This window comes from Eurosta solidaginis, chromosome X (genome assembly GCF_040869045.1).
Source record: "Eurosta solidaginis isolate ZX-2024a chromosome X, ASM4086904v1, whole genome shotgun sequence".
NCBI lineage: Eukaryota > Metazoa > Arthropoda > Insecta > Diptera > Tephritidae > Eurosta > Eurosta solidaginis.
The window spans coordinates 64,223,440-64,249,973 of NC_090324.1; the positions used below are offsets into that span (position 1 = coordinate 64,223,440).

At 42.4% G+C, this 26,534-nt stretch overlaps 1 protein-coding gene across 1 annotated transcript; it reads right to left on the minus strand.

The window, feature by feature from the left end:
- Positions 1-21,484: 21,484 nt before the first annotated feature.
- Positions 21,485-24,299, minus strand: LOC137234978 (microspherule protein 1-like). The gene is made up of 4 exons (XM_067758254.1): positions 24,277-24,299; positions 23,738-24,150; positions 23,000-23,010; positions 21,485-22,375 (listed from the first exon to the last, which is right to left on the minus strand). The coding sequence occupies exons 1-4, from the start codon at positions 24,297-24,299 to the stop codon at positions 21,485-21,487; spliced, it is 1,338 nt and encodes a 445-aa protein (XP_067614355.1).
- Positions 24,300-26,534: the final 2,235 nt, after the last annotated feature.

Sequence of the window (26,534 nt, forward strand, 5' to 3'; positions counted from 1 at the left end):
GTTTATGTTTATAATCATATAATATTAAGTTATTTTTGTTTACACTCATTTGCATTTCCTGCAGCACCAAGTCTACATTCTGTATATATCTTACGCACTCATCGCACATGAAGCGTACCATTTTTTTTTGATATAAAAATCTTTATTCGTCTACACCCGCACATGCAAGGCTCAAATGGTAAACCTTATTGTACACTCCTTCACATCGCATACCACTCCCTCCTCTAATAGAGCGATTGCACTTCACACACCCACTCATTTTTGTGTTTCGAGTTTAGCGACTTGTCCGTTTGTTTGTACTTGTATGCGTTAAAATTTGTTTAATTTGAGGCTTTTTTCTCACAGTTATTTATTTTTGCAATTCAATGATTTTGCAATTAAAATGATAAAATTTTGTTATTTTTCCACTAATATTTTTTAAATTCCCCTTTACTATTTGAGTCTCTATCTCGCGCTTGGTTTATTTTACGCCGATTATTCGGCCTGGGTGTGTCTGAAACCGTCAGTGGGTAGGCGCACACGGGTCGATCTCGGAAGGGATGGTTCACTCAAAATAGACAGAGAAGAAAAAGAGAACGCAAAGAGGATTTCCTCGTTATAATAGAGTATTTAATTAAATTGAAAGGAAATATACAATGCAAAGGTGACCAGTGATATTTTCCCTGTATAACAAAGTACGGCGTTGATCCTTGGACGGCCGGTTGTGCCGTTGATGACAACCGCTAAGCCGCGAAAAGGTCCTCTGGTATTAAGGAGGGGAAAAAGCCACACACACCTCCACCCTTACGTATACGTGCATGGGTGCTGACAACCTGCACACACACACACACATGCATGTGTATAAAACGCATGCATGTGCATGCATGCACACAAATGCGGCGTGAGTGTGGGTGGCTGGAAATATTATTAAAACATTAGGGAGGGGCGCCGTCAATCAAGTGAAAGTTAGGCGTTGGGCCTAAACATGCCGCCCCCCATGCGGTACGCAACCTCACAATCCTCCAAGGATCACCGACTGTAAAGAAGAGGAAAAATAAAAAACGTATAACTAACTTAACCTAACGACGGCCAGTCCGCCGGCTTGGCAGCACGCACGGTGAGTTACGTAGTGTGCGAGCTTGGTTGCGGATGCCTCGGTCAATCGACACTTTCCCGTCATGGTTAGAGGCCTGAGCCATGTTTGCCTAGAGCTAGGGATTGCAAAAAAAGTAAAAAGATATACATGTTCATATTTCTTGCCGTTTAAAGAAAGACTCCATTTATTTCGAACAAACGTACTATTTAAGTGCACAAACTTAAATAAAATAAAAAGTAAAAAAATAAATAACTCCTAAGGCATACTAGACCGGGTGGATCCCCGAAAGTACCCACCCGAAGATCGTACTTTGCGCGAGCAGCGCTCCGAAAGATGGTGGTAAAACTCCCGGTGTTATCACCTCGGCATAGACATCGGCGCCGAGAACAAGACGGATAGGTGTAGAAGCATAAAAGTGTGGATCAGGCAGGCGGACATGCTCTTAGGGAGTCGCAATGCTGGCGTCGACACTAAGTGAAGGGCTGACACGCGTCAGCATACCGCAAAGTCGCGTATGCATACCGCATGGGTCGTCACCGTCCTGCTGTTTCCATGTTTCCCGCGGAGCCGCACAAAACAGCCGACCTCTCCGGCAGCGTGCGTGTGTGGTCGGAAGCGCTAAATCTTGCGCCAGCCTGCGGTCGATCGTTGTGCGGGAGGAACATGCGTCAATAAGCGCTCGAATGAGATGCAATCGCCCCCCGGCTTCCACCTTCACGATCGCAGTCGGCGCAAGACTTGCCATCGGTCGCAGAGTTGGGCCCAAGGTAGTATTGATTATCCGAATACCGTTACGAAATGCCGAATAGATAGGTAGCTGGCGCGGCCGTGGGGCCAGTCACGCTCGTGGTTGCCGTCGTTGCGCGAGGAGTCCGTCGTGCGGTGCAGCTGGCGTGGCCGAGTAGCCAGTCTGCGATCATGGCGGATGGGATGATTCTGACGTTTATTTGAGGAGCGGAAAGACCGTGATTCCGCGCCCCTCTGGTTTCATTTCTCATGGGCTAACAGGGGTCGGATCGGCCGTGGGTCCGATCCCCCGATGTACGGTTGTGGCGACTTTGTGGTTCCTTCCGCCTGGTGATTTTCTGGTGCGTAGCGATAAAAAGCTGACTCTGAAGCGTGAATGGATAGCACTTCATCCATCTCTTCTCCTGCGTGGTGGGACCTACTCTCTTTGGATGCCCGTATCATTTCGCGCTCTTCCTCCTCCTCCTCTTCCACTTGCTGTACCCAACTTTTATAGGGCTCTGGTTGTCGTGGAAGATCTTCCATCGGTAAATGTAGTGTGGTGTGGTGTGGCCGACCACATCGTCGACACCTGCCGTCGCTGGAACAATTCTTAGCGCGATGTACCATCGACAAACAATTTTGGCAATAGTTAAGGCGTATGATCTCGCGCAACCGCTGCAGAGGGGTCTTCGCCCGGTAGACAGTACACGAGCGAATGGGGTGTTGAGCGTCACATATAAGGCACGGCTTGGGGTAGCGACCGGCCTGACGCTCGGTTCTTTGGCGCAACGATGCGTAGCGAGTCATTCTATGCAGAGTGTGAAAGAAAACAAAAAGAAACCCATTTACTTATAATGCCTGTGTCACGCGTTTGGTGGCGAGTAGACCCTAATTTGATTATCTAGGTTTAGAAATTTTATTAACTCGTGTGTAGGGGGAAAATCATCTGTTGCTGCAAAAAATATATTTGGCGCACATTATGTGCATGGCCTCTTTCCCTGCACGTCATGTGCCTGGATCTTTAGTGCCTTATTTTGTTTAGTTTGTGTTACCCGGTAGTTAGCCACGGGCACACTAGTGCTGCAGAAAAATTAGCATTTACGATTTTCGGTTCGCACATTCTGGTACCGAACCGGGTAGAAGGTGTATAGCGTGGGTTCTTTTGAGTCGCTGTTTTTTGTGTTGTTGGTGCTAAGAACCAACAATTTTCCTGCCCGCCACAAAAAAAATGTTTGGAACGCGAAATTTTATACTATATAAAGGAAAAACTTCGTTTTGGAAGAGGGGAATCATTGGTCGAATGTATCATTTTCCCCTTTTTGTATTACCTTTCGGTTATTTATTCCACCTTGGCCCAAGTATGCTTGTAGTCCTGTTTAATTGATGGCCTTTAGCAAATGGCACGGTTCCCGAAGAGTATTTGGCTCCGGTACCGATTTTTCGGAAACGGGTTCTTCGGTACCCGTTTGCATCATTTTATGCATCCCTAATATAATGTACATTTAAAACTCGGCATATATGTATATACGTTGGTATAAGTATATGGACAGTCAGTGCACGGACTTTACCGCGTTGGTAGATTGACCAACCTTTTTGACCCATTTTTCATACCTGCTACTCCTACCACCAAACCCAAAAAATCTAACACCATTTCAATATCTTCGCATTAAAAACAAATATTGCAATAATTTGGTATGGAATTGTCACGCACACCCAAAATAATATTAAGGGGTGATGCTGACCAAACCAATCACATTTTGAACGATTTGTAAACAGACTTCAAGGAGAAGAAATAAAGTTGCTTATTAAATGAATGTAGTGAATGCGCACGCATATATTGTCCTGCTCTATTTTCATCAGTTTGTGTGCACAATTCTGAACGAAAATAAGGTTTAAAGTAAGAGAACATGTCGGTGGTGTTATGGCAGTATTTTGGCACATTGGAAAAACCTACCACTACCAACATTTTTACTATTTAGAGTCCGCGCACTGGTATAAGCATACCAACGGCAAAGGCAAAAAACGAAACAATACTCGCGAACATTGATACATACCTATGTATATAATGTAAATTCCACAGAATTGAAGCAAACGGTAGATTGCTTCATTCTTTTCATTTTTTACGCTGGTTGGAATACGATGTGCGGTGGTCATTGAGGACATGGTAAGTATTGTAAATTCTCGAATAATATAATCCGATATGAAAAAACACTGCTATAATATAATATAATATAAAATATTAATGATAAAAATTTCTTTTATTCCATGTTATTAATTAATTTTCTTCTTATTTTCTAGGTGACTGGTTGTATAGGTCCAGGAGACGGTTTTGTGTCAGATTTCGTTCTGATTTTTGGTATACCGGCATCGCAAAAGGGGTGCTCCAACTGCGGCGTCGGTCGGGGCGTCAGTTGTCACCTTTTTTGCGCTGCCCATTTATGCATGTACTAATGGATTTTTTTTCTCTTTTTTCGTTGCAGATTTTGTCATGGATATTTTTCGGCCACATTTCCAAAAAGCGAAAATTTGTATTTTTCCAAAAATTAGGGTTTCGCACGACGTAAAGATCCCATCTGCGATAGCCCATATACAGAGATGAGATATCACGCCACATGGGAACAATATCAATTAGAGCAAACAATAACGCGTGAGCCACCTCAAATTACGCCGTTGAGTTACAATAATTTTTTGTTGGGTATGGCGAATTGCACGTGAATATACTACATTCCGATTCATACATTTTAAATTCTGAGAATGGCCATAATCTCAATGATCAATTGAAGAATGGCTGCATTTTAATACGAGGCTATGGCATACGGTCGATTGTGTTATGAGGCATTCCCCTTCGATCGTGATGATTCATGTCAGCGGACATGGTCTAACCATAAAGCTGTACAACAGCTGGCTAATTAGTTAGAGTTAGAACATAACTGTGGTTTTCTAACATTCCTAAATACCGGTGTACCCGATATTGGTTGCGAATTTTTTTTTGAGCTGCAAGTGCGTTTAAAATATCCCAAGAGTAAAACAAAATCAGCGGTCCCAACAACCGCGGGCGTTATAAGCAGCAAAGCACATGTGCCAAATTCAACTGCGACAGCTACTGCAACAACAAGCACGGCATCAAAAAACAGCACAAGAACCACAAGGGTTAAGTCTTGTTAGTCTTGTTCTATGTTCGCTAAATACCGCCTGTGTAGTTGCGCAATGTCTAGACTAGGAAGGTAGTCCGGTGTTTGGTGCATGGATCCAAAGGTTTAGATTCCGCGTTGATTGTGACCTCCCTTGTACAAATTATTCTCAATCCTGACTTTCGCACTGTGCGAGGATTACGAGCGCTGATTGAGCGCGAATGGATACAGGCAGGTCATCCATTTGCATCACGTGGTCGCTACGCATGCTATACGCCTGCACAGAATCGTCCGAAAAATTCGGGTTCAAGTATATACGCAATTCCCATGCAGTTTTGACTTTAGTTCACAATTGCTAATTTTATTGTATGAACGTAGTTACTTCTCGCAATTTGGAACATTTTTATGTGATTCCGAATGCGAACGCCACGACCTGAACGTACATACACGCAACGACTAGTCTATGGTTATATTTAAATCGACCAGATATTTTGAAAAATATGCTAAATCCGTTATATGAACCCAATTCAAATGTTATTAGGCCTAGTGTTGCGCCAATCTCACTGGAGCTTTGGAGGAAATTGTATCTGCGTTGGACAATTGAGCATACAGAGAACTTGAATGAAGACCTGACCGAGAGTATTCAGAAGTTCACAACCCACGTCTTTGAGATAATGTTAACTTTTTAATAGTATATAAATGCAAACAACTTGTGAAATTTATGCGTGTATACATGGAATCATACCTACGACACCGACGCGTCAGGCCCACGTGAATTTAAATTACTGGTACTCACCGAAATTGATGAGCTTTCGAAAGATGTTAAACCGACATTATGTCTTACAATGGGAAGGTATGGGAAAAATATACGTTCAATTCGTTAAATAAAATATCTTTGTTGTTTTCAGCAGAGATAATTACAATTCCGTGCTAAACTAAATCTTTAAAATGGGGTCTGGATCCCCAGTCTGGTGGTTTCACTCTTCCACACTCCGGCAAGCGTGCACTCGGTTATAGAGCTGAAGCCAAGAGCTTTAAGGTAGATGTTCAATGTGTCCATATTTGTGGTTAACATGTTGTTGAGGATGCACCGATGATGCTGATAATGTGAGTAACTATTTTAAATAGGTATTTATCAATTTAACGCCCCATTTAAGTTTTACCACTGTGTCTTGTTACTCGCTTATGACACGGCACCAGTTTATCCCCCATTTCCCCGCGTATCAACTTTTAGAAATTTATAAAAAAAGTGTCTAGCAAAGTACGTTTCCTTTCGCATTTCGGCTTGGGTTAGAGGGCTTGTTGCGAACCTTTTTCTTCTTTTCTGTTCTTACACGTCGGCATAGTGTGGTTGTGAAAAATGCAAAATATAAGTACAGTTTTGAAAGTATAGGTACTTAATAAACAGACAGATTCAGTAAATAAAAAAAAAACGACCACCGGGGTGTGATGGTAGCGTGCTCCGCCTACCACACCGAATGACCTGGGTTCACACCCCAAGCAAGATCAAAACTTCAGAAATAGGGCCCTTCAATCAGAAGAAAATTCCTTCAAGCGGGGTCGCCCTCGGCAGTGTTTGGCAAGCGCTCCGGGTGTACCTCTGCCATGAAAAAAACTCTCAGTGAAAACTCATCTGCCTTGCCGCTCGGAGTCGGCATAAAGCATGTAGGTCTCGTCGGGCCAATTGGTAGCGAAAACCAAGAGGAGCACGACGCAAATTGGAAGAGAAGCTTGGCCCCAGATCTCTTCGGAGGCTATCGCGCCTTACATAAATTTTTTTTATTTTAATAAAACTGGTACGAAGAATTCTTGACAGTAATCTTTTAGAACAAAAATTTACAAAATGATAACTGTCCTAACTTCCAACTAGGCTGGCTGTCTAGGCAACATAACGCAAATAATGCATATAGATGCAACAAATTACAACTCTTCAAAAAGTCGTTTGACATTCCTTCCCGCGCCACCAACGCTGCGGGGAGATAAATAAACTGGAATTGCATATAGCAAACTATACCAAGCGGCGAGGCATATTCGGGTGCTCATTTCGCATGCTCAACTTTTTCCTCAATGGGGGTATGCATCCATATGATACATATGACCTCAGAACGCGTCAATTCCTACACCCCTTATTACGGTGGAGGATGTCAGTTGTCGTTACACGGATATCACTCCATGGATATAACAATCTGGAGTTTGTATAGATTTAGATACGAGATGGGCTTTGCACGGTCCAATTGGAGCTGGCCAATCGACACTATTCAACTTTTGGATGACGGTTTGGTATCAACTTCTGGTATGATGCACAAAGGTTCATATTTTCGTATTGCACGCTGTCATTGGCACTTGCATGATTTACTCGGCTTGTATCTAAGTCCATTAGAGTAGATGATACGTAAATTTCCAGAGGTTAAAGCAAAGGGCAGAAATGGGTACAGTTAGTGGACGCGATGGTTTGACGGGGCGTCAACAAATATGTACGAATACGGCAGCTTTCCGATGGTCAACGCTGACGCGTTGTAATTGCTTTATATTCCGTCCTTGGCTTTGACAGAGTTAAGCTTTTGTGCGGTCCTGCTACCCAGGGAGTATTCACCCTTTTATTCTGAAATTTCGGAAAGCTCTTTTCCGTTAAGTAGGTGGAAGCGTTCCGACGGAATGAATGGAACAGAAGGTCGACTTTTAATACGTTGCATGCAGTTGGATAGCATTTATGCATGTATGCCATCAAAATTAATGAGCTATGAGGCTGAATGCTTAAAAATATCGTCTGATAATATCGTCTGCTATATTTATTTTTTTTTTATTATTTGAAAGGGTTTGAGGTTTTGGAATGGTCAGGGGCTGTTCTTACAAATTCGGGTTGAGTTAGTTGAGGTTTGTAAAAATCTAACTCAATTAAAAATGCTAATATCTGGGGCAGATGGGTTTTCCAATCTGCGGTAGGCTTTTCCGGTGTCCTCGCTCTGAGTGAGCGAGTGAATTTGGGTTTGCTTTGTAAGCTTAAGAATAGAATGGGCTGAGTCCCTTTAGGTTCTGTGGCAGATAGAGTATCTGCGTTAGGTTATTGGTTGGCCTCGTATCGGGTGAACGAGAGCTGGGGTTGACTTTTGGAAAATGTGAAGACGAGGTTGATTTTTTTTTTGAAAGGAGGTATGTGGAAGAACGGAGGGATTGTTAAGAGGAGCTCGTGGTCCTCTCACAGTCTGTCTCCGTGGGAAGAAGGATCAGTTTGACCAAAAGTCGTCTGACTTGAAACTTCTCGGTCCTGAGGTCGACAACACGTACTCGGTTATCTTCGCCGGGGTGTACGTTGACGACTCTACCTAGCCTCCACTCGTTGGGAGATAAGTTGTCCTCTTTGAGGACAGCGAGGTCTCCCACTTTTATACTTTCTTTGGGATACTTCCACTTCATTCGTTTTTGAAGTTCGGATAAATATTCGGTTTTCCATCGCCGGCAGAAAGTTTGATGGAGGGCCTTGAGCTTCTGCCATCTATTTAGCTTGGAGGCAGGGCTTTCGTTCGCATCCGGTTCTGGCGGCGCCAGAAGATGGCTGCCCGTGAGGAAATGTCCTGGGGTTAGCGGCTCCAGGTCCGTTGGGTTATTGGACGCCGGGCTGAGAGGCGGTGAATTTAGGCATGCCTCGATCCGACACAAAAGGGTTTGAAACTCCTCCATGGTATATTTATGGAGAGAAGCGACCTTTTTGAAGTGGCTTTTGAAGCTCTTCACTCCCGCTTCCCACAGGCCGCCCATATGTGGAGCGCCGGCGGGAATAAAATGCCAAAGTTCGTACCATTGTCAGAGTAGATGTTTTTCGAACACCCTCTTCTCGCGATAAAACGCGAAAAGGCTGCGAGGGAGCATGGGGTGCTCAGGTCACTAGTGGCTTCTAGGTGGATGGCCTTAGAGGTGAAACAAACAAATAGGCATACGTAGCCTTTGGACAGTCGACATCCCCTACCGCAGTAGCTTTTGATGTCGAAAGGCCCCGCGAAATCTAACCCGGTATTTGTGAACGCGCGAGTAAAAGTAGTACGTTCTCAGGGAAGGGTACCCATAAGTTGGGACTGCGCTTGCTTCCTGTGAATAATGCAGGTTTTGCAATTGTGGATGATGACATTCGGAATCCAATACTGGGTGCGAATAAGGCGGAGCATGAGCTGGTTCTCGCCATGAAGGGAATCATGATGAATCATCATGACTGCAAGGCGAGACAGCCTGCAATTGTAAGGCAATATGATTGGATGCCGTTCGTTGTATGAAATATCTTTTGAAGCCCCTAGACGCCCTCCTGTTCTGATAATACCATCTTTGTCGATGTATGGGTTGAGTGACAGGATTTCACTGTACCGTAAAATTGTTTCTGGCAGACTCGTATTAATGCTTGAGTCGTTGCCTTAATCTCATCGGCTGAGATTATGCACGACTTTTCTTGGAACACGGATTTAGTTTTAGGATGCGTTCTTTTATAGAATCTCCTAACATAAGACAGGACTTTCAAAGCTCGTGGTAAATCTGAAAATCGGTCAAGAATGTCTATATGATCTACCCTTGTCGTGGCATATGTCTGTGCCCTCTTCTCCTCAACGGACGTTTTGTATTCGGTCTCTTGTGCAGGCCAGTGGGAATTGTCTTCTTGCAGCCAAGAAGGTCCCTGCCATCACAACGAATTGTTGACCAACTCTGATGCAAGTAGTCCTCTGCTTCCTAGATCCGCTGGATTAGATTCCGAGTCCACGTGAAGCCAGTCCTTGCTACCCACCATATCGAGGATCTTGGTGATTCGATGTGCGACGAAAGTGGACCAGGAACAGCGCGGCTTCCTTATCCATGCGAGCACTATGGTTGAATCCGTCCATAGACGCAGTTTTACGGGTTCGATTCTGATGTTCCTAAAAATGGATTCGGTTATTTCTGCGAGCAGAACTGCTCCACATAGTTCTAGACGTGGATGTGATATAGTCTTCACTGGGGCTACTCGGGTTTTGGCTAGCAAAAGATTTGTGAAAATTTTATCGTCCCTTTTTACGCGTATGTAGATTGCTGCTGCATATGCCTTTTCCGATGCGTCTCAAAAACCATGTTTTTCGATGTCGTCCTCGGGTGTAAAATTTACCCATCGCGGTATCATAATGTTGTCTATCTCGTGATACTGTTCGGTGAAATTTTTCCAACTCTAACCATATACTCTGCATGAGTATTTTTGCCACGATGACTATTGGTGCAAGCCATCCTAAGGGGTCGAAAAGTTTGGCGATTGCCGATAATATTGCTCGTTTCGTAATGTTTTCAGTGTTTTCTAACGCGCCTGATTTAAAATAGAAGATATCGGAATGGGCATTCCATCGAATGCCTAATGCCTTGACGGAGCTGGTATCTTCGAATGCCAGGAAATTTTCACTGAGCAGATCTGCTGTAGGTATATCCTTAAGAATTTGCCCTGAATTTGACGTCCATTTGCGTAGTGGGAAGCCCACCGAGTGTAGGACTTGACGAATTTCATCTCTCGCTTTAATGGTTGATGTGATTGTGTGTCCACCCGCTAGCACGTCGTCTACATACATGCATTCCCTCAGTATGTTAGCCGATGTAGGGTGCGAATTTGCGACATCTTCGGCCAGTTGTAGGAGTGTTCTTATCGCAAGATATGGAGCACAGTTCACTCCGAAGGTAACAGTCTTTAGCTCGTAAAGTCTGATAGGGTCGTTCGGGGAGGTGCGGTAGACAACCCGTTGAAATTTGGTGTAATTTTCGTTCACCCAAATTTGCCTATACATCTTTTCGATGTCGCTATTAAAGACGAAGCGATACAGTCGCCAACGTAGAATAAAAATAGGCAAGTCTGCTTGGAGTACGGGACCTGGGTGGAGTATGTCGTTTAGACTAATGCCATTTGCCGTCGGACTTGACGCGTTGAGGACGAGGCGCACCTTGGTAGTGGTACTTTCCGCCTTTACAACGGCGTGGTGGGGCAGGAAATAATTATCCGAATCGTCGGATGGAATATTGTTTTGGATTTTTCTCATATGTCCAAGCGTTTCGTATTCGGATAACACCCGAACATACTCTTTCCCTAACTCTTGGGTTTTCAGTAATCGCCCCTCATTTCTGAAGAATTGTGAGGATGCGCGCTTTAGGGACGGTCTTCTCAGGGTAATCCTGCCTGAATGGTAGCGAAACTGTATATCTTCCACTTTCATCACGTTTCGTTGTTTCTCTAAACAATTGTTCGCAGTACCTTTCATCTTCAGTTAATATTTTATTTTTGGGTACATTTTCTACTTCCCAGAAAGCTTTCAATTGGTTGTCCAACGCAACCTCGTTGTAGAATGACATGATGCTCTTCGTTGGACTCGGTGCTTCGATGCGACCGGTTAGTATCCAACCGAACACTGTCTCTTGAGCCAAAAGTGTATTTAGTACATTCTTTTTCAGACCGCTCAGTATAATTTGGGGATATATGTCTCCTCCAAGTATGAGGTCTACGTCTTGGTTGATATAGAACCTCTTGTCTGCCAAAACCAAGTCTGAGAATGCCTGCATAGTCATGGAGTTGATATGGCAGGATGGAAGATTCGCAGTGAGTTTGGCTAGGACTAGAACGGGTGTAGTCAGGCTGAAGCAGGCATCCACTGGTGAACGTAATTCAATTTTAGATGCTTCTTTCACCTGAGCTGACACCGAATCTGTGATGCCTGAAACTTGGGCATGCATTTTTCTCGCTGGCAAATTGATCCTGCGTTTCAGTCTTTCAGTTATAAAGGAACATTCAGACCCTGAATCAATTAATGCCCGTGCGGAGAATTCGGTACCATTATGGCGAATGTGTACGCGAGCAGTTCCTAATAGCACGCCTGTGCTGGAATTGGCATGACAGGATTTTACATTCTGGTTCGCAGATTGTCGCGCCTGTGCCGAAGTTGTTGGGATATTATCCGCATCTTTGAAAGGATTGCGCAGAGCAGTTTGCTGAGATGTATCCGCATGCAGGAGCGTGTGGTGGCGAGAGTGGCATTTGGAACAGTTGTAGGAACTGGTGCACTTCGTCACGGTGTGTCCTGGGGATAAACAATTCAGGCAGCCACTTGTGGATTTTATAAATTTAATCCTTTCTATTGGGGTTAACTTGGAAAAGCGTGAACAGTTTCGTAATCTGTGCTCAGGGGATTTGCACATTTTACAAATTGATTTTATTGTTTGCTTGGATACTTTTGTTTCAAAAGCACCAAGTCTTTTCGTAGGGGTTTCTGTCGATTGTCGTGACGCGTTTTGTTTTTGCACTTTCGAAGTGGCATGCCCTGTAAAACCAGACACTGTTTCAAGTGTCTGAAACCGATTACCGATTGTTTTATTTACGTTTATTAACGAGAAAATTGCCGATTATAGAAATGGGACGTTTTAGAGTAAAAATACCTGCCCAGCCGTAAATAAACATTTGAAATTCGAAGCTTTATTATTTATTTTTATATTGCAGAATTTTTGTCTCGGTAGCGACAGCAAAAGAGGTTTATTTTTCAACTTTTTTGTCACAACAGCGACAACAAAAAGGGTTTATTTTTGGACTTCTGTCTAGGCAGTAATAACAGAAAAAGGGGACCACTCGCCACCTACACAGTTTAATTGTTGAATTGTAAAAAAGGAAAGTGCGTGCGATATTGTCTTTCGGAATTGAAAATAAGCGGAAAAAAGTGTAAAAAAGTGTTTTAAGTGACGTGAGCGCCTGCTTAATTAAATTGTACTCGATTTTGTGTCTGTAATTTTCAAATCAACAACAACAAAAAAAAATGGTTAAATATCGTGAGGTTGTTTGAAAGTGAGGTTATGTTATCCTCTTCCTTGTGTTGTGTCTGGAAAACCTTATCACTGGTGGGGGGATAGACCAGATAATCACAAGGACCGAAATAAATGAAAAACAAGTGATTTAAATTTTTAACCAAGGACTTAAACAATTGGCGCTCACCAAAATAACCTTCACTGTGTACACTTTTTTTTGAACTCACTTCTCCGCGCACAATAGGTCTTTTTCTTTATTTTTAAATAACCAGCACTCGAAAAAAAAGTGGCAAGAAATATAAACTTACTTTGTTTTTTGTGGAGGAATTGATTGTTGCAATAGATTGTGGCAACTTGTGCTGTGTTTCAGGTGGCTGCTACTATGTGTTTTATATGCACGCAATGAAAGTCGCGTGTTATTATTTTTTTTTGGCTGCTGGGGCAAATCCTTTGTGGCAATTCTTTGCAAAATTTGGTAGTAGGCAGAATCCTTCGGCAAAAGTTTATGAGGTGGATAAATTTTGCTGTGCAGGTAGATTCTCTGGTGCAGTGGACTGTAATTTTAGGCTTTTAGTTCCTTTTTTCGGTGAGTAAGGACCAATGTTCGGCCTGGGTGCGTCTGAAACCGGCAGTGGATAGGCGCACACGGGTCGATATCTCCCCCCCCCCCCCTCGTAACATAACTTTCTTTGTTTTATTTTCTTCGTTACTACCACCCGCATATTCTTGTGATATACACACAGGCATGTGTGAGTGGTAGTACGTATGTGTCTTAGACGTTTACCGCTGTGAGCCCGTGGTACAGCAACTTTGTTGCCGGGAAACCCAACGAAGTAGCTGTATCGTGGGTTCATGGGCTCATGTGGAAAAGAGTCTCGTGCTCTTTTAATCCAGCAGCCAGGAAAGGAACACGTAATCGCCCGTTCACCTAAGTTCAACTTTTCAAAATTATTATCACATATATATCATTTTCCACAACATTTGTTAAACCTTTTCTTAACACTTGTTGTATTTATATAAATAAAAGCACTTTGTGAATTCTTTTTATTAATACGAAATCTTTTTGGTGTTTTTATTTTCTTCCCCCTTTTTTCGCCTTAACTATTATTTAACAAATACGTGGGTGCGCGCCGTTACCACCACGCATTTGTTCATGGTCCTTACCGCGCCGGTAAAGAGAACCAGTCACACAATTACAGTCCACTCAACTCTCTAGGCATTAAAGCAAGGAAGCATACCAAACTCGTAAGAATACACAAGAAAAACCAAAAATTTCAACAACAAATATCAGCAATTGTCCATGGTGATACAATTTTCTAGGTGATACCAGCGATTTTATATTCGAAACAACAACAACTGATACATTTTTGGTGGTACCTTTTGGAAACATCCAACAACAATATTTAAATCACATTCGATTATCCGGATCAACACTTTGATAAAAGGTACGTGGTTTAAAAATATTCCGTGCTAGGTAGGGTTTTCTTTTAATTTCACTTTTACTAAAATTTCAAAATAAAATTAAAAATTACAAAGTGGCTCTTTATATTAAACAGTGCAAGTGATTTTTTGTTCGTGAAGTGAGAAGTCTTATTTTGTGCAAAAATAGGACAAAAGGCGCTTAACGCAGTTATTTAAAGTTTGTGCAACACGCCTTTTGACTATCCGGAACTATCCCCCACCAGCGGTAAGATTTTCCGGACACAGCTCAAGGTAGCACAACACTGCTCTAAAAGGTTAACATAACCTCAAACACCGCTTTGCGCCACTTTTCTATTTTCACATTTGCAGGATTTATCTGAAAAAATTCATTTAATCCACAGCACAAAATTCCATTTGTTAAGGTTACTTATTCAGAAACCTGTAAATTTAATTTAGGCGCACATTTAATCAAATAAAATTTTTTCTCACATACAAATCACTTGCACTTATTTACACGGGCAATACGTTTGCAATTTAGTTTGTTGCTATAGCACAAAGTGGACTTAGTGTAATACACACATATGGTTGTTGTTGTTTTGGTGGCCAATAGCCTTATTCCTGGCACAATTATTTAAAAAAAAAAACTGAAAAATTATTATTCTCACTTGCGGCAATATACAAATCAGTTTTGACTGATCTAATTTGGTTATATAAAAGTTCACATTCCTTGGTTAAATTACCAAAAAGTCCATAACAAGCGTACATATATTTTTTTCTTCTTCCAATGACACCATTTTTGCACTAGCCATTACTTATTGGATTAGACAATTCAGTAGCAATTCTGCATTAGCACTTTCCTTAATATTTACGTGGGTGCGCGCCGTTGCCACCACGAAATTGTACTTATCCCACTTGGCACATAAGCCTCTGTACAGTCCTTTTCACGTTAGCCATAACTTATCGGCTTACACAATCAATTGGTAAATTTGTGCATACATACGCATACACCAAATACTTTCACTTGTCACATTATCACTTCCAAGTTCTGTCCTTTGGCGACATTTTTCACTAACTACTCTCTGCAAAGGCAATTTCTGTATAAACTTTTGGGTTTTTATTTTTATCCACAATGGAGACCTATACACGCCAAGCAGATGCAGTGACGGAGTATGAAAATGACTTCAACGACATGTTACCTTCACAACACAGTAAACACTCCCTAATATACCAAAGGGATGAGTTAAAAACTCTGTGGGAAGCTACGAAGGTGACATACGAAAAGCTCTTAGGTTCATTAGAGATTGATTCAAAGGACTTATCGGCTATCAAGAAGAAGCATAAAATGTGCTATTTCAGCTTCCTAAAGTGTCAGGCGGCAATAGCTGAGCTTTTGGAAAATTTTGAAAAGAAAGATAAGAAAGTAGATGTCTCAGATAATATGGAATATCATGTGCGCCTGCCAGCATGTGATACGGATATTTTCAAAGGTGACTATATTTTATGGCCGTCTTTTAGGGACATGTTCACTGCCATATATATTAATAATAGTAAACTCCATGCAGTGCAAAAACTATACTATTTAAGGCAAAAAACTCAAGGGGAGGCCAAAGAGATAGTGGAACGGTGTTCCTTAACAACAGACGGTTTCGATACAGCGTGGAAAAATTTATGTGACCGATACGAAAACAAACGTATCTTGGTCAATGCCCAATTAAAAATTCTTTTTAGTTTAAAAGCAGTTGAGAGCGAATGCGGTAGCTCCATTAAAAAACTGCAACGTGAAATAAACAATTGTATCTCAGCGCTTCAATGTCACAAGATTGACATATCAAACTGGGATGCAATTCTAACGTATTTGTGCTCCACAAAACTGCCAGAAACCACACTGGCTCAATGGGAACAAACCATAGAAAATAAAACAGAAATTTCAAAATGGGCAGATATGGATAAATTCTTATCCAGCAGATTCCAAACGTTGGAAACTGTCGTAGATATAAGAAGGGATACGGTTTCAAAACCCTCTAAGCCACATGCTTCTCGTTCCTCGGCAGATACATCGTCGAAACGATTAGGGTCCTACCAGGCAAGTGCAACAGTAACCAAACCTACGTGTAAGATGTGCAAAAGTCCTGCACATCGAATTTCAAAATGTGAAAAGTTCTTACGTTTAACACCCAATAAACGGTTTGAACAAATTAAGAGCAGCCGTGGGTGTATAAACTGCCTTTCTGCTGGCCATTCGGTGACAAAGTGCACCAGTCAAATGAACTGTGCCACATGTCATTTAAGACATCATACGCTGCTTCATATTTCGAATCAGCCAAAACCAACAAATACTCCTGACACTATCGGAGCATCTACCTCACGGGAAGCTCAAATACGACGCAATGCTGAAAGAGAAAACGCTCCGATTAATAATGTGAACTCATGTTTCGCAAACACAAATAAAGGGGTATTACTAGGGACAGCTCAGGTCAATACATGCAACATACAACTGCGGTCACCAACCGACCCATTAATCAATATCAATACGATCATGCTGGTTTTACCACAACTGACAGGGAATCTTCCAACTTGCCAAATAAATGCAATGACTAGGCAAGCATTCCCTGACTTAGTACTGGCTGACAAACGATTCTTTGTCAATGAGCCAGTCGATCAAATTCTGGGCGGAGACATATACCCCCAAATTATGTTAGGCGGCATTAAGAAAAATGTGCTAAACACATTAATAGCACAGGAAACGGTGTTCGGCTGGATTTTGACAGGCCGTACCGATGCGGTTAATTCAAATAAAACCTTAGTTTCATATTTCAATGAGGTCACTTTAGATAAACAATTGGCGGCTTTCTGGGAGATAGAGGAAATTCCAAAGAAGAGGAGCATCAATAAAGATGATACTTACTGCGAGGAGCTCTACAAATCCACAACAGTTCGGAACAACGATGGCAAATACGTAGTCTCCTTACCCTTTAGGAAAGAATTTAGCCTAGGCCCCTCATTAAGAAGTGCGTGTTCTCAATTTTATCGCAACGAGACACGACTTGCGAAAAACCCAGTCCTTCAAACGGAATACAATAGAGTTGTATCCGAATATGAAACTTTAGGGCACATGAAACAAATAGGCAATATTTCGCCAGACTCAAATGACTGTTACTTCCTACCTCACCATGCTGTTATAAAGGAGGGAAGTACAACGACAAAAGTCAGAGTCGCATTTAATGCATCTTGTCCTACCATTAATGGCAAAAGTCTAAATGATGCCTTATATCCAAGTCCGATTCTTCAATCCGACCTGACAGTTCTTATACTACGCTGGCGGCTGTTCAAATACGTATTTAACAGCGACATAGAAAAAATGTATCGCCAAATATGCGTAAATGAAGACCAAACAAAATATCAGCGAATCATATTTCGCAAATGCCCCAAAAACCCAATTAACATTTATGAATTGAAAACGGCAACCTTTGGGGTTAATTGTGCTCCTTATCTTGCGATTCGGACACTACACCAACTGGCTGATGACGTGGAGACATCGCATCCAATGGCAGCAGATATCCTGCGGAATTGCATGTACGTTGATGACGTACTCGCTGGTGGACACAACATCGAAATTGCAATCAAGGCAAGGGACGAAATATCATTGGCATTGCAATCGGCAGGTTTCCAATTGCGAAAATGGACGTCCAACTGCAAGAAAATCCTACAGGGTATACCGAAGCAACACCTATTAAGCGAGGATTTTCTTCAGTTTGAAGACACCAGCATGGTAAAAGCACTCGGTATCAGGTGGAACGCCCATTTCGACTACTTTTACTTCACAGCGAAACCTTTGAAAATAACCACGCCGTAACAAAAAGGTCAATACTTTCTGCGATCGCAAAACTTTTCGACCCTCTTGGCTGGCTGGCACCAGTCGTAATTGTAGCCAAAATAATAATGCAAAATATTTGGTTGGAAGGGACAGGCTGGGATGAAGATGTGTCTGAAACTACTCTACATCGGTGGCAATCATTCATGACGGACTACGAAAAGATCAACGATATACGCATACCGCGATGGGTTCACTACACATTGAAGGACAATGTCGAAATACATGGATTCAGCGATGCCTCGGAAAAAGCATATGCCGCCACTGTTTTCCTCAGGGTACAAACAAAGGATCAAGTCTTCACCAACCTATTGATGGCCAAAACGAGAGTAGCCCCGGTCAAAACTATATCATTGCCACGACTGGAACTCTGCGGCGCAGTCCTACTTGCAGAAATTATAGAGTCGGCCATAGAAAATATGCAACTTTCAAACATTAAAGTAACCCTTTGGACAGATTCGACTATAGTACTGGCATGGATCCGAAAACCACCATGTTCGTGGTCAACGTTTGTGGCACATCGAATAACGAAAATCATCGACAAAGTTGGAGACAAAGTATGGCGGCATGTAGACTCCGCGTCAAACCCTGCATATTTGGCGGGCAGAGGCCTCCTCGCTTCGGATCTAATCGACAATTCCTTGTGGTGGCAGGGACCTTCTTGGTTACAAGAAGACAACGAAAATTGGCCAACACAAGAAGAAGATTACAATACGAATATGGAGGAAAAGAGGGTGAAAGTTCATACAACTTCGGTCAAAAATAACTTGGATATTCTGGATAGGTTTTCCGATCTACCGAGGGCTTTGCGGGTTATATCCTATATTCTTCGGTTTTTCCAGAATACGCACCCAACAACTAAAGCCTCTTTTAAAAGGGATTCTCATTCAATAGCTCCTGACGAAATAGAAAAAACAACACGAAGATTGATAACAATATGCCAGAGGCAACATTATCAAGAAGAGTACGCAAATTTGAAGTCAGGAAAACTAATAAATGGGAAGAGTGAGATTTTACCCCTGAACCCATATATAGATGACGAAGGCATCATTCGAACTGGGGGGCGGACTGGGGCATCGAAAGACATATCCCATAATGAAAGTCATCCCATTATGCTTCCTTATACCTGCAGGTTATCCAGACTTATAGTCCAATCCTCTCATGAGACCACCCTGCATGGAGGGAACCAGCTGATGCTACGTCATATCCGCACTCAGTACTGGATCCCACGCGTTAAAGTCATGATAAGGTCGGTTATCCACAACTGTAAAGTCTGCACTATTTACAGGAAGCGGACGCAAACGCAACTTATGGGGATCCTTCCGAAAGAGCGCACCACCTTTACTAGGGCCTTCACTAACACTGGGGTAGATTTCGCGGGACCATTCGATATAAAATCCTACCGAGGGAAGGGATGTCGAATTTCAAAAGGATACGTTTGCCTGTTTGTCTGCTTTTCGACGAAAGCCATCCATCTAGAACCGACAAACGATCTTAGTACCGGGTCCTTCCTAGCTGCCTTCACCAGATTCGTATCCAGACGAGGCTGTCCGAAAAACGTTTACTCCGACAATGCTACTAACTTTGTCGGAGCTTCTCGATCTTTACGATCCGAGTTTAAAGCATTTCTGCGTGAAGCAAGGGACGGAACGTTGACTAAATATAGCCATCACATTATAGAATGGCATTTTATACCGCCAAGCGCTCCTTACATGGGAGGTTTGTGGGAAGTGGGGGTAAAAAGTTTTAAGACCCACTTTAAAAAGATCGCGTCTGATCATAAATATACTCTCGAAGAGTTTACAACCCTCTTATGTCGAATTGAGGCCTGCCTCAACTCGAGACCTCTAAGTCCCTCATCCAACGACCCTTCCGACCTGGAGCCGCTTACTCCAGGCCATTTTCTCGTAGGTGGACATCTTTTAGCTCCACCTGAACTCGACTGTAGTGAAAACCCTGCCTCCATTGTAAACCGATGGCAAAAGATGAAAGCCCTTCATCAGACCTTTTGCAAAAGATAGAAATCGGAATACCTCACCGAGATCCAGAAGCGGTATAAATGGAAACATCCACAATCCAACTTAAAACCCGGGGACCTAGTCGTCATCAAGGAGGATAATCTACAACCGAACGAGTGGAAAATGGGGAGAGTCGTCAACACACACCCAGGTTCCGATAACCGTGTACGTGTTGTTGACGTTCATACAATGAAGGGACAAATTACCCGACCAATCGCGAAACTGGTACTACTTCCGCCCAACTACAACGAAAATGAACTTAACTAATAGTCCATATTCCTTATTCTCAAGTAACCCAGCTCTCGTTCACCCAGAACGAGGCCAACAAACCAATAACCCAGCTCTCGTTCAACCCGAACGAGGCCAACAAACCAATAACCCAGCTCTCGTCCCCCAGAACGAGGCCAACATACCCTAACGCAGATTCATTATCTGCCACAGAATCCGCAATCAAATCTCCCATATATCATATCCCATATGAACCAAACTTCGAAATTTAAAAGTATTTTCGAACAAGAAACTAATGTATCGTCGGGAGGAAAATGTACCTTAAATGTGCTTATTCTTGAATACTCACTTATGATTCATATTTCGAACGTTTACTGGGTATAATACAATTATTGGCAAAAGTTTCGATACATGATAGCGTCTACAGATTACATTTTCAGGGTTTTCATACACGGAATCATCGGCTTTCTGAATTGTATTAGATGGAAAATATCCCATTTTGTAATGCGTGTATTTTAACGTAGTTTGTAATCAAAGCAGCCGAGCAGCAATTCTCCCTGACGGAGAAAAATACAAACATTGTCGCTTTTAACTACTTTATATTCTACAATTTTTAGGGAATTTAATTGCTGATATACAGCTTTCGATTGAAAACGGGCAAATTTTCACCGAGCGCCGCTTGTCTCTGCTCTTGACCACTGTGTGGCGCATATAAATCGTGTTTGATATCGATCGAAGGTGTAGCGAGGAAAGTAAAATACAAATTGCCGTACCCTAGAACCCTAGAAACTGAGGCAGAATGTCTGAGGCAATCTAAGAGGATGGCGAAGTACACGATTTGGAGACTATTATACGTTCGTTAAATAAAGAGATAGAAGTGGACACCTACAGTGACAATCTTGATGAGTGCAGATGAAAATTTTTGTTCAAATACCTCTAATGCTTCGGGCAGTGCAGAAAGCCGTTCAAGGACTGTAACAGCGAGCCATACAACTAAAACAAAAGTATTAAATGCTTCTACGGTATGACTCAAAAATTCTCAATTTAAAACGAAAACATTGTACCAGATTCAACACTGTTAAATTCCACTGAATAAAATGATTTAATTATGATTTTTTAATTTAAGCCTTAAAAGTACGTACCTCACTTTGTATTAGATGTATAGAAATTTCCGTGCGTTTCTGCAGACATTTTATAATTTATAATAAAAGTCATACAATTTTTACGGCAACTCCTAGTTTAAAGCTGCGGTCGTCTTCGCGCTTCCATGTCGGATAGCATTTATTAGTTCATCGTTTACCAGAAAAACGAATCGTAAACTGCAAATCTCAACAACACAATTGTTGGCGAGTCGAGTCTTATTCCCACTTAGCAAAGGTGCACCATCAATGAACATAGGTCTTTTACCTTCCTTTGCTATAAAGAAATCTGCATTACTTCGAAGTTTAATTGTACCCTGGCGTCTTGATATCTTGCAGGCTGGCCCTTCTAGTGATAGGTCTACATCGACATGAGAATCTTCAACATAACGACCAAAGGTTATTTCTTTGGATCGCATTAAGTAACGAACTAGCCGACCACGAAGTACAGCTAGCGTTTGACCATCGAATTCGGGTGGCGAGACACCTGTCACTGAATCAACTAAGACATTCCACCGACTTAACTCGTTCTCTAAAATACGAATTTCACGCTTATTTTGACGATCAGTTAAAGCAAGTTCGATCTCCAATGCCTCATCACGTTGATCATTAAGTTCTGCATCGAGTATAAGATCTTCAGCACCAGAAAAACTTAATGGTTTATCACTCATATGAAGTGGCTTAAAAACTTGATCTGTCAATAATTGATATTGCTGCATCATTTGCCAATGATTTTGTAAAGATTTGGTTGTACGTGCAACATAAAATACAGAGACATTTTTGTTCAGTAACTCTTGGAACTGTTCAAGTTTAGGGCTATCAGAACTTTTAAAAGTTCCTAAAAGTCCTTCTTCTTGAACACTAAAAAGAGCTTTGCTTTGAACCGATTCTACCAACTCTGGATGTAGATTTCGCATGGCAGCTACAGCAATACGTGATATTGCCGGTTCGTACAACAGAGAAAACCGTAATTCGCAATTGGTACTCTAAGGATACGTGCAAAATCATCTAAAAAAAACATGGCCTGGCTACAACTATAGAAGGACAACGTCTTTACTGAATATGTTTAGCAAATTAACATTCAAGATCAAATCCATCTTGAAATGGTACTGGCCATCTGGCACAGAATGGGAATACTTATTAAAGACAGGTGCAGTGTGGAAGGCTGCAAGGAGACACCTACCATTTCGTCTGCGAGTGTCCACCTCGGGGTACATGAGGTTCTGAACTCTCAGCAGTTTTGTGGTGCCTGCCCTAGAGGCCGTGTCAAAATGCTCCATGGAACTTATCAGAAAGTTTATTTATGGAAATAAATGGTTTGAGTAAACACGTAGGGTACATTAGGTAATTGGTTCCTCGAGAATGTACATCGAAATGGCGCCTAGAGCGCTGCTTGCGTCCGATCTCCTTAGCCGTGCAGCATAGTAGTAACCAACCAAAGGAATATTTGGTTCACGGACTCTACTTCGAGGATTCCTTATGGTATTTTCGCCACTAAACGGGTTAATGCATAGGTATAGCGCGTTTCTAAATTCCTCTCCTCTAAAGGAGTAGTTGGAGTTTTTAAATTACAGTGCTATTCCACCACCGCTTAAATATCGCAATCATACCAAAAATAAGCCTGTATGTAAATTTAAATAAATATCAACAATCGTCACAATTAATTAGGCAGCGATTGGCCTTCGCACGCCAATCACAACATTTCCGCTAAATTAATTTAAACGCTATCCAACTTGGCAGCTATTAATAAATCAACTAATGCAAGTGCAAATACATTTTCATAATTTTAACATGCACATTTGATTAAGATATTGGGAATGGAAAACGCATAATAAGTTTAGTAGCCTCTTCACATATTACGACAATTACAGCAACAACACAAACAACATAAATGATGAGATCGTCGACTTCCTGCTAGAAGTCGTCTTCAAATATGTTAATATGGTTTGGCAGCTTTCTTTTTTTCTGGGGTATTGTGGATTCATGCGGCTACGCTCTTGTGGCCAAGCTAAGCAAAGGAAATATTAGACAATTTTGAATGAGGCACTTGCCACAAATCTGCCACTTTTGCTGGACAGGTGTATTGTAAAGAAGAAATGGCAAGTGAAATTTTGAAAGGTTTTATTTTAGTTAATTTTATGGAAACTACTTTTAAATAATATTGTGCTTGAAGATAAAAGCTTCAAGTTATATTTTTGGAAATCGGTGTGTCTTATGTAGTGGTTTAAGTAGTGTTATTTTAACCTTAAGCACTTTGCGGAGAATTCTTGTTGCACACAAAGTGCTTACCTACATATATATATAAATATGTGCGTATTTTTGTGCTTTAATGTTTTATTTAAACTTACTTCCATCGCTATGCGCCACACCCTCACGCAACAGGAAATACCTCAAGCCCTCTATTGTGTAAAGTTTAGCTGCCTCAACCGGATGACCAGAATCAAGCAATAATCCTGCGCCCGTGTGTGTGTCCAAACGTAGCTGTGATTCTGTTAAGAAAGTTTCATCTGAAACACAATACCAACCACTATATGCAGCAGAGTAAATGTGGCCGTGAGATTTTAAAGTGTGCAAAAAATGCGCTACAGCCGTCTTGTGGCGCTCTTCGTTAGTACGGATAAAATATGTGTTTGCTATCCTCGCTTCGGCGAATACATGACGAAATAGTGCAGATTTATACTCGCAATATTGTGCAACGGGCACGTTTTGAGCTGCTGCTTGTTGAATTTTTATACCATGTTCATCAGTGCCATTAATTGTCCTTAATTGATATGACTGCTCATTGAAATATTATACCCTGAAAATGCAAAAGAAAAAAAAAGATCAATGAAAAAGAAATAAGGTTAAAATTAGCAAATTTTACTAAACGAACAGTAACTATACTCACCGCGTGTCGTAAATCAATGACATTTGTTTTCCTTTTTTTTCCATTCAGGAAATGGAAAAGCGTAGCAGATGTCAAAATCTCTACATTTAATGTCTGACTGTCAATGATTATTGCAATACAAACGTTAGGCCTCATGCGCAAGCATCTCGCGCACTACACGTCATGCACTACATGCGCACTACACGTCACGCACTACATGCGCACTACACGTCACGCACTACATGCGCACTACACGTCACGCAGTACATGCAAACGGTGCCCGCAGAAGCACCACACCACGCTCCATCTAGATGATCGTCTTTCTGAACGCGATGATGCAACAACCATTGGCGACGACAGCCCGTCCGATGACACGTTGTCAATCCACCTAATGGGGCCGACAAAGTCCTGGGCTCAGCAGGTGGAAGAAGAGAAATGGAGGAGGAGAGAGCAAAGGCGGAGGAAGAAAAAGGCAAAACAGAGACAACAAGACCGTCAACGGTCAACCATGGCATGCGCAGTTTCCGGCCGCTGTTACAGCAAGAGAAAACCGCGGCGAAAGCAAATAAACGTCAAAATTACCGATACACCTGGCGGCACCGCGACATCGGACTCCAAGGAGGCCCGACCGAGTCATCCAAACGCGGAAGACAGCAGCGGCGAAAGAAATCAACGCCATACACTTCTGACGCCCTAGATAAAAAGGCACTATCGCGTGGTACACCGGAAGGCTTCCGAACCGGCCGGCTACTCCCAGCCACTCCAGCGCCCATCATGCGGTCTTTCGTGCCCATTGCGCCGACGGCCATCGTACGCGTCGAATCGCGTGGGCACCTACATCTGGTTCGTGCCATCATTGATCCCTGCGCCGCCAGCACCATCGTCGATGCAGAGCTGGTACGCGATTTGCAGTTAGAGCGCCAAGGACCAGGGCAATGCACACTCATTCTGCGCGACAAGTTCGGGTCAACGACTCATGTCACTACCCAAGCCGCCGTGGTCAACGGCCACTATCGGTTGAGTCCGCCATCCAATGTGGATCCAAAGGTTGCCGTTCCGTTCGAATTTATGCGGCTTGCAGATCCGCAGTTCTACCGCTCATCGCCAGTTCGTCTTACACTCGACGCTGATCTATACGCCGAACTGATGGTGAGCGGAACGCCAGCAACAACAGTTGGCGGCCTCCTGACCCAACCAACCGTATTCGGGCTGGTAGTCTCAGGAGCCTGCCAAAAATAGGAGTTGTTTCATAAAAATAAGTAATTACAGCACGGAATTTAAAACCACGTACGTGTATTTAATAATATCTTTTCTTTTTCTTCTCAGGACAACGAGACACGAAGTCCATCGTGCGGCGTGCAGTGCTTGCAGTCCGCATCTGCACATCGACATAACGGCTTACTGGACGTGCGATCGCGTGTCATTCCTTTTTTTCCTTTTCATTTTTTTTTTTCTTTGTTGTTTACGGCAAGGGGGCCGGTATGTTTAGGCCACAGGCCTAAATATATCTCCCCCCTCGTAACATAACTTTCTTTGTTTTATTTTCTTCGTTACTACCACCCGCATATTCTTTTGATATACACACAGGCATGTGTGAGTGGTAGTACGTATGTGTCTTAGACGTTTACCGCTGTGAGCCCGTGGTACAGCAACTTTGTTGCCGGGAAACCCAACGAAGTGGCTGTATCGTGGGTTCATCGGCTCATGTGGAAAAGAGTCTCGTCCTCTTTTAATCCAGCAGCCAGCAAAGGAACACGTAATCGCCCGTTCACGTAAGTTCAACTTTTCAAAATTATTATCACATATATATCATTTTCCACAACATTTGTTAAACCTTTTCTTAACACTTGTTGTATTTATATAAATAAAAGCACTTTGTGAATTCTTTTTATTAATACGAAATCTTTTTGGTGTTTTTATTTTCTTCCCCCTTTTTTCGCCTTAACTATTATTTAACAAATACGTGGGTGCGCGCCGTTGCCACCACGCATTTGTTCAGATGGTTCACTCAAAATAGACAGAGAAGAAAAAGAGAACGCAAAGAGGATTTCCTCGTTATAATAGAGTATTTAATTAAATTGAAAGAAAATATACAATGCAAAGGTGACCAGTGATATTTTACCTGTATAACAAAGTACGGCGTTGATCCTTGGACGATGCCTATCGTTAGGCGGTTGATCGAGAAAGAGGCCGGTTGTGCCGTTGATGACAACCGCTAAGCCGCGAAAAAGTCCTCTGGTATTAAGGAGGGGAAAAAGCCACACACACCACCACCCTTA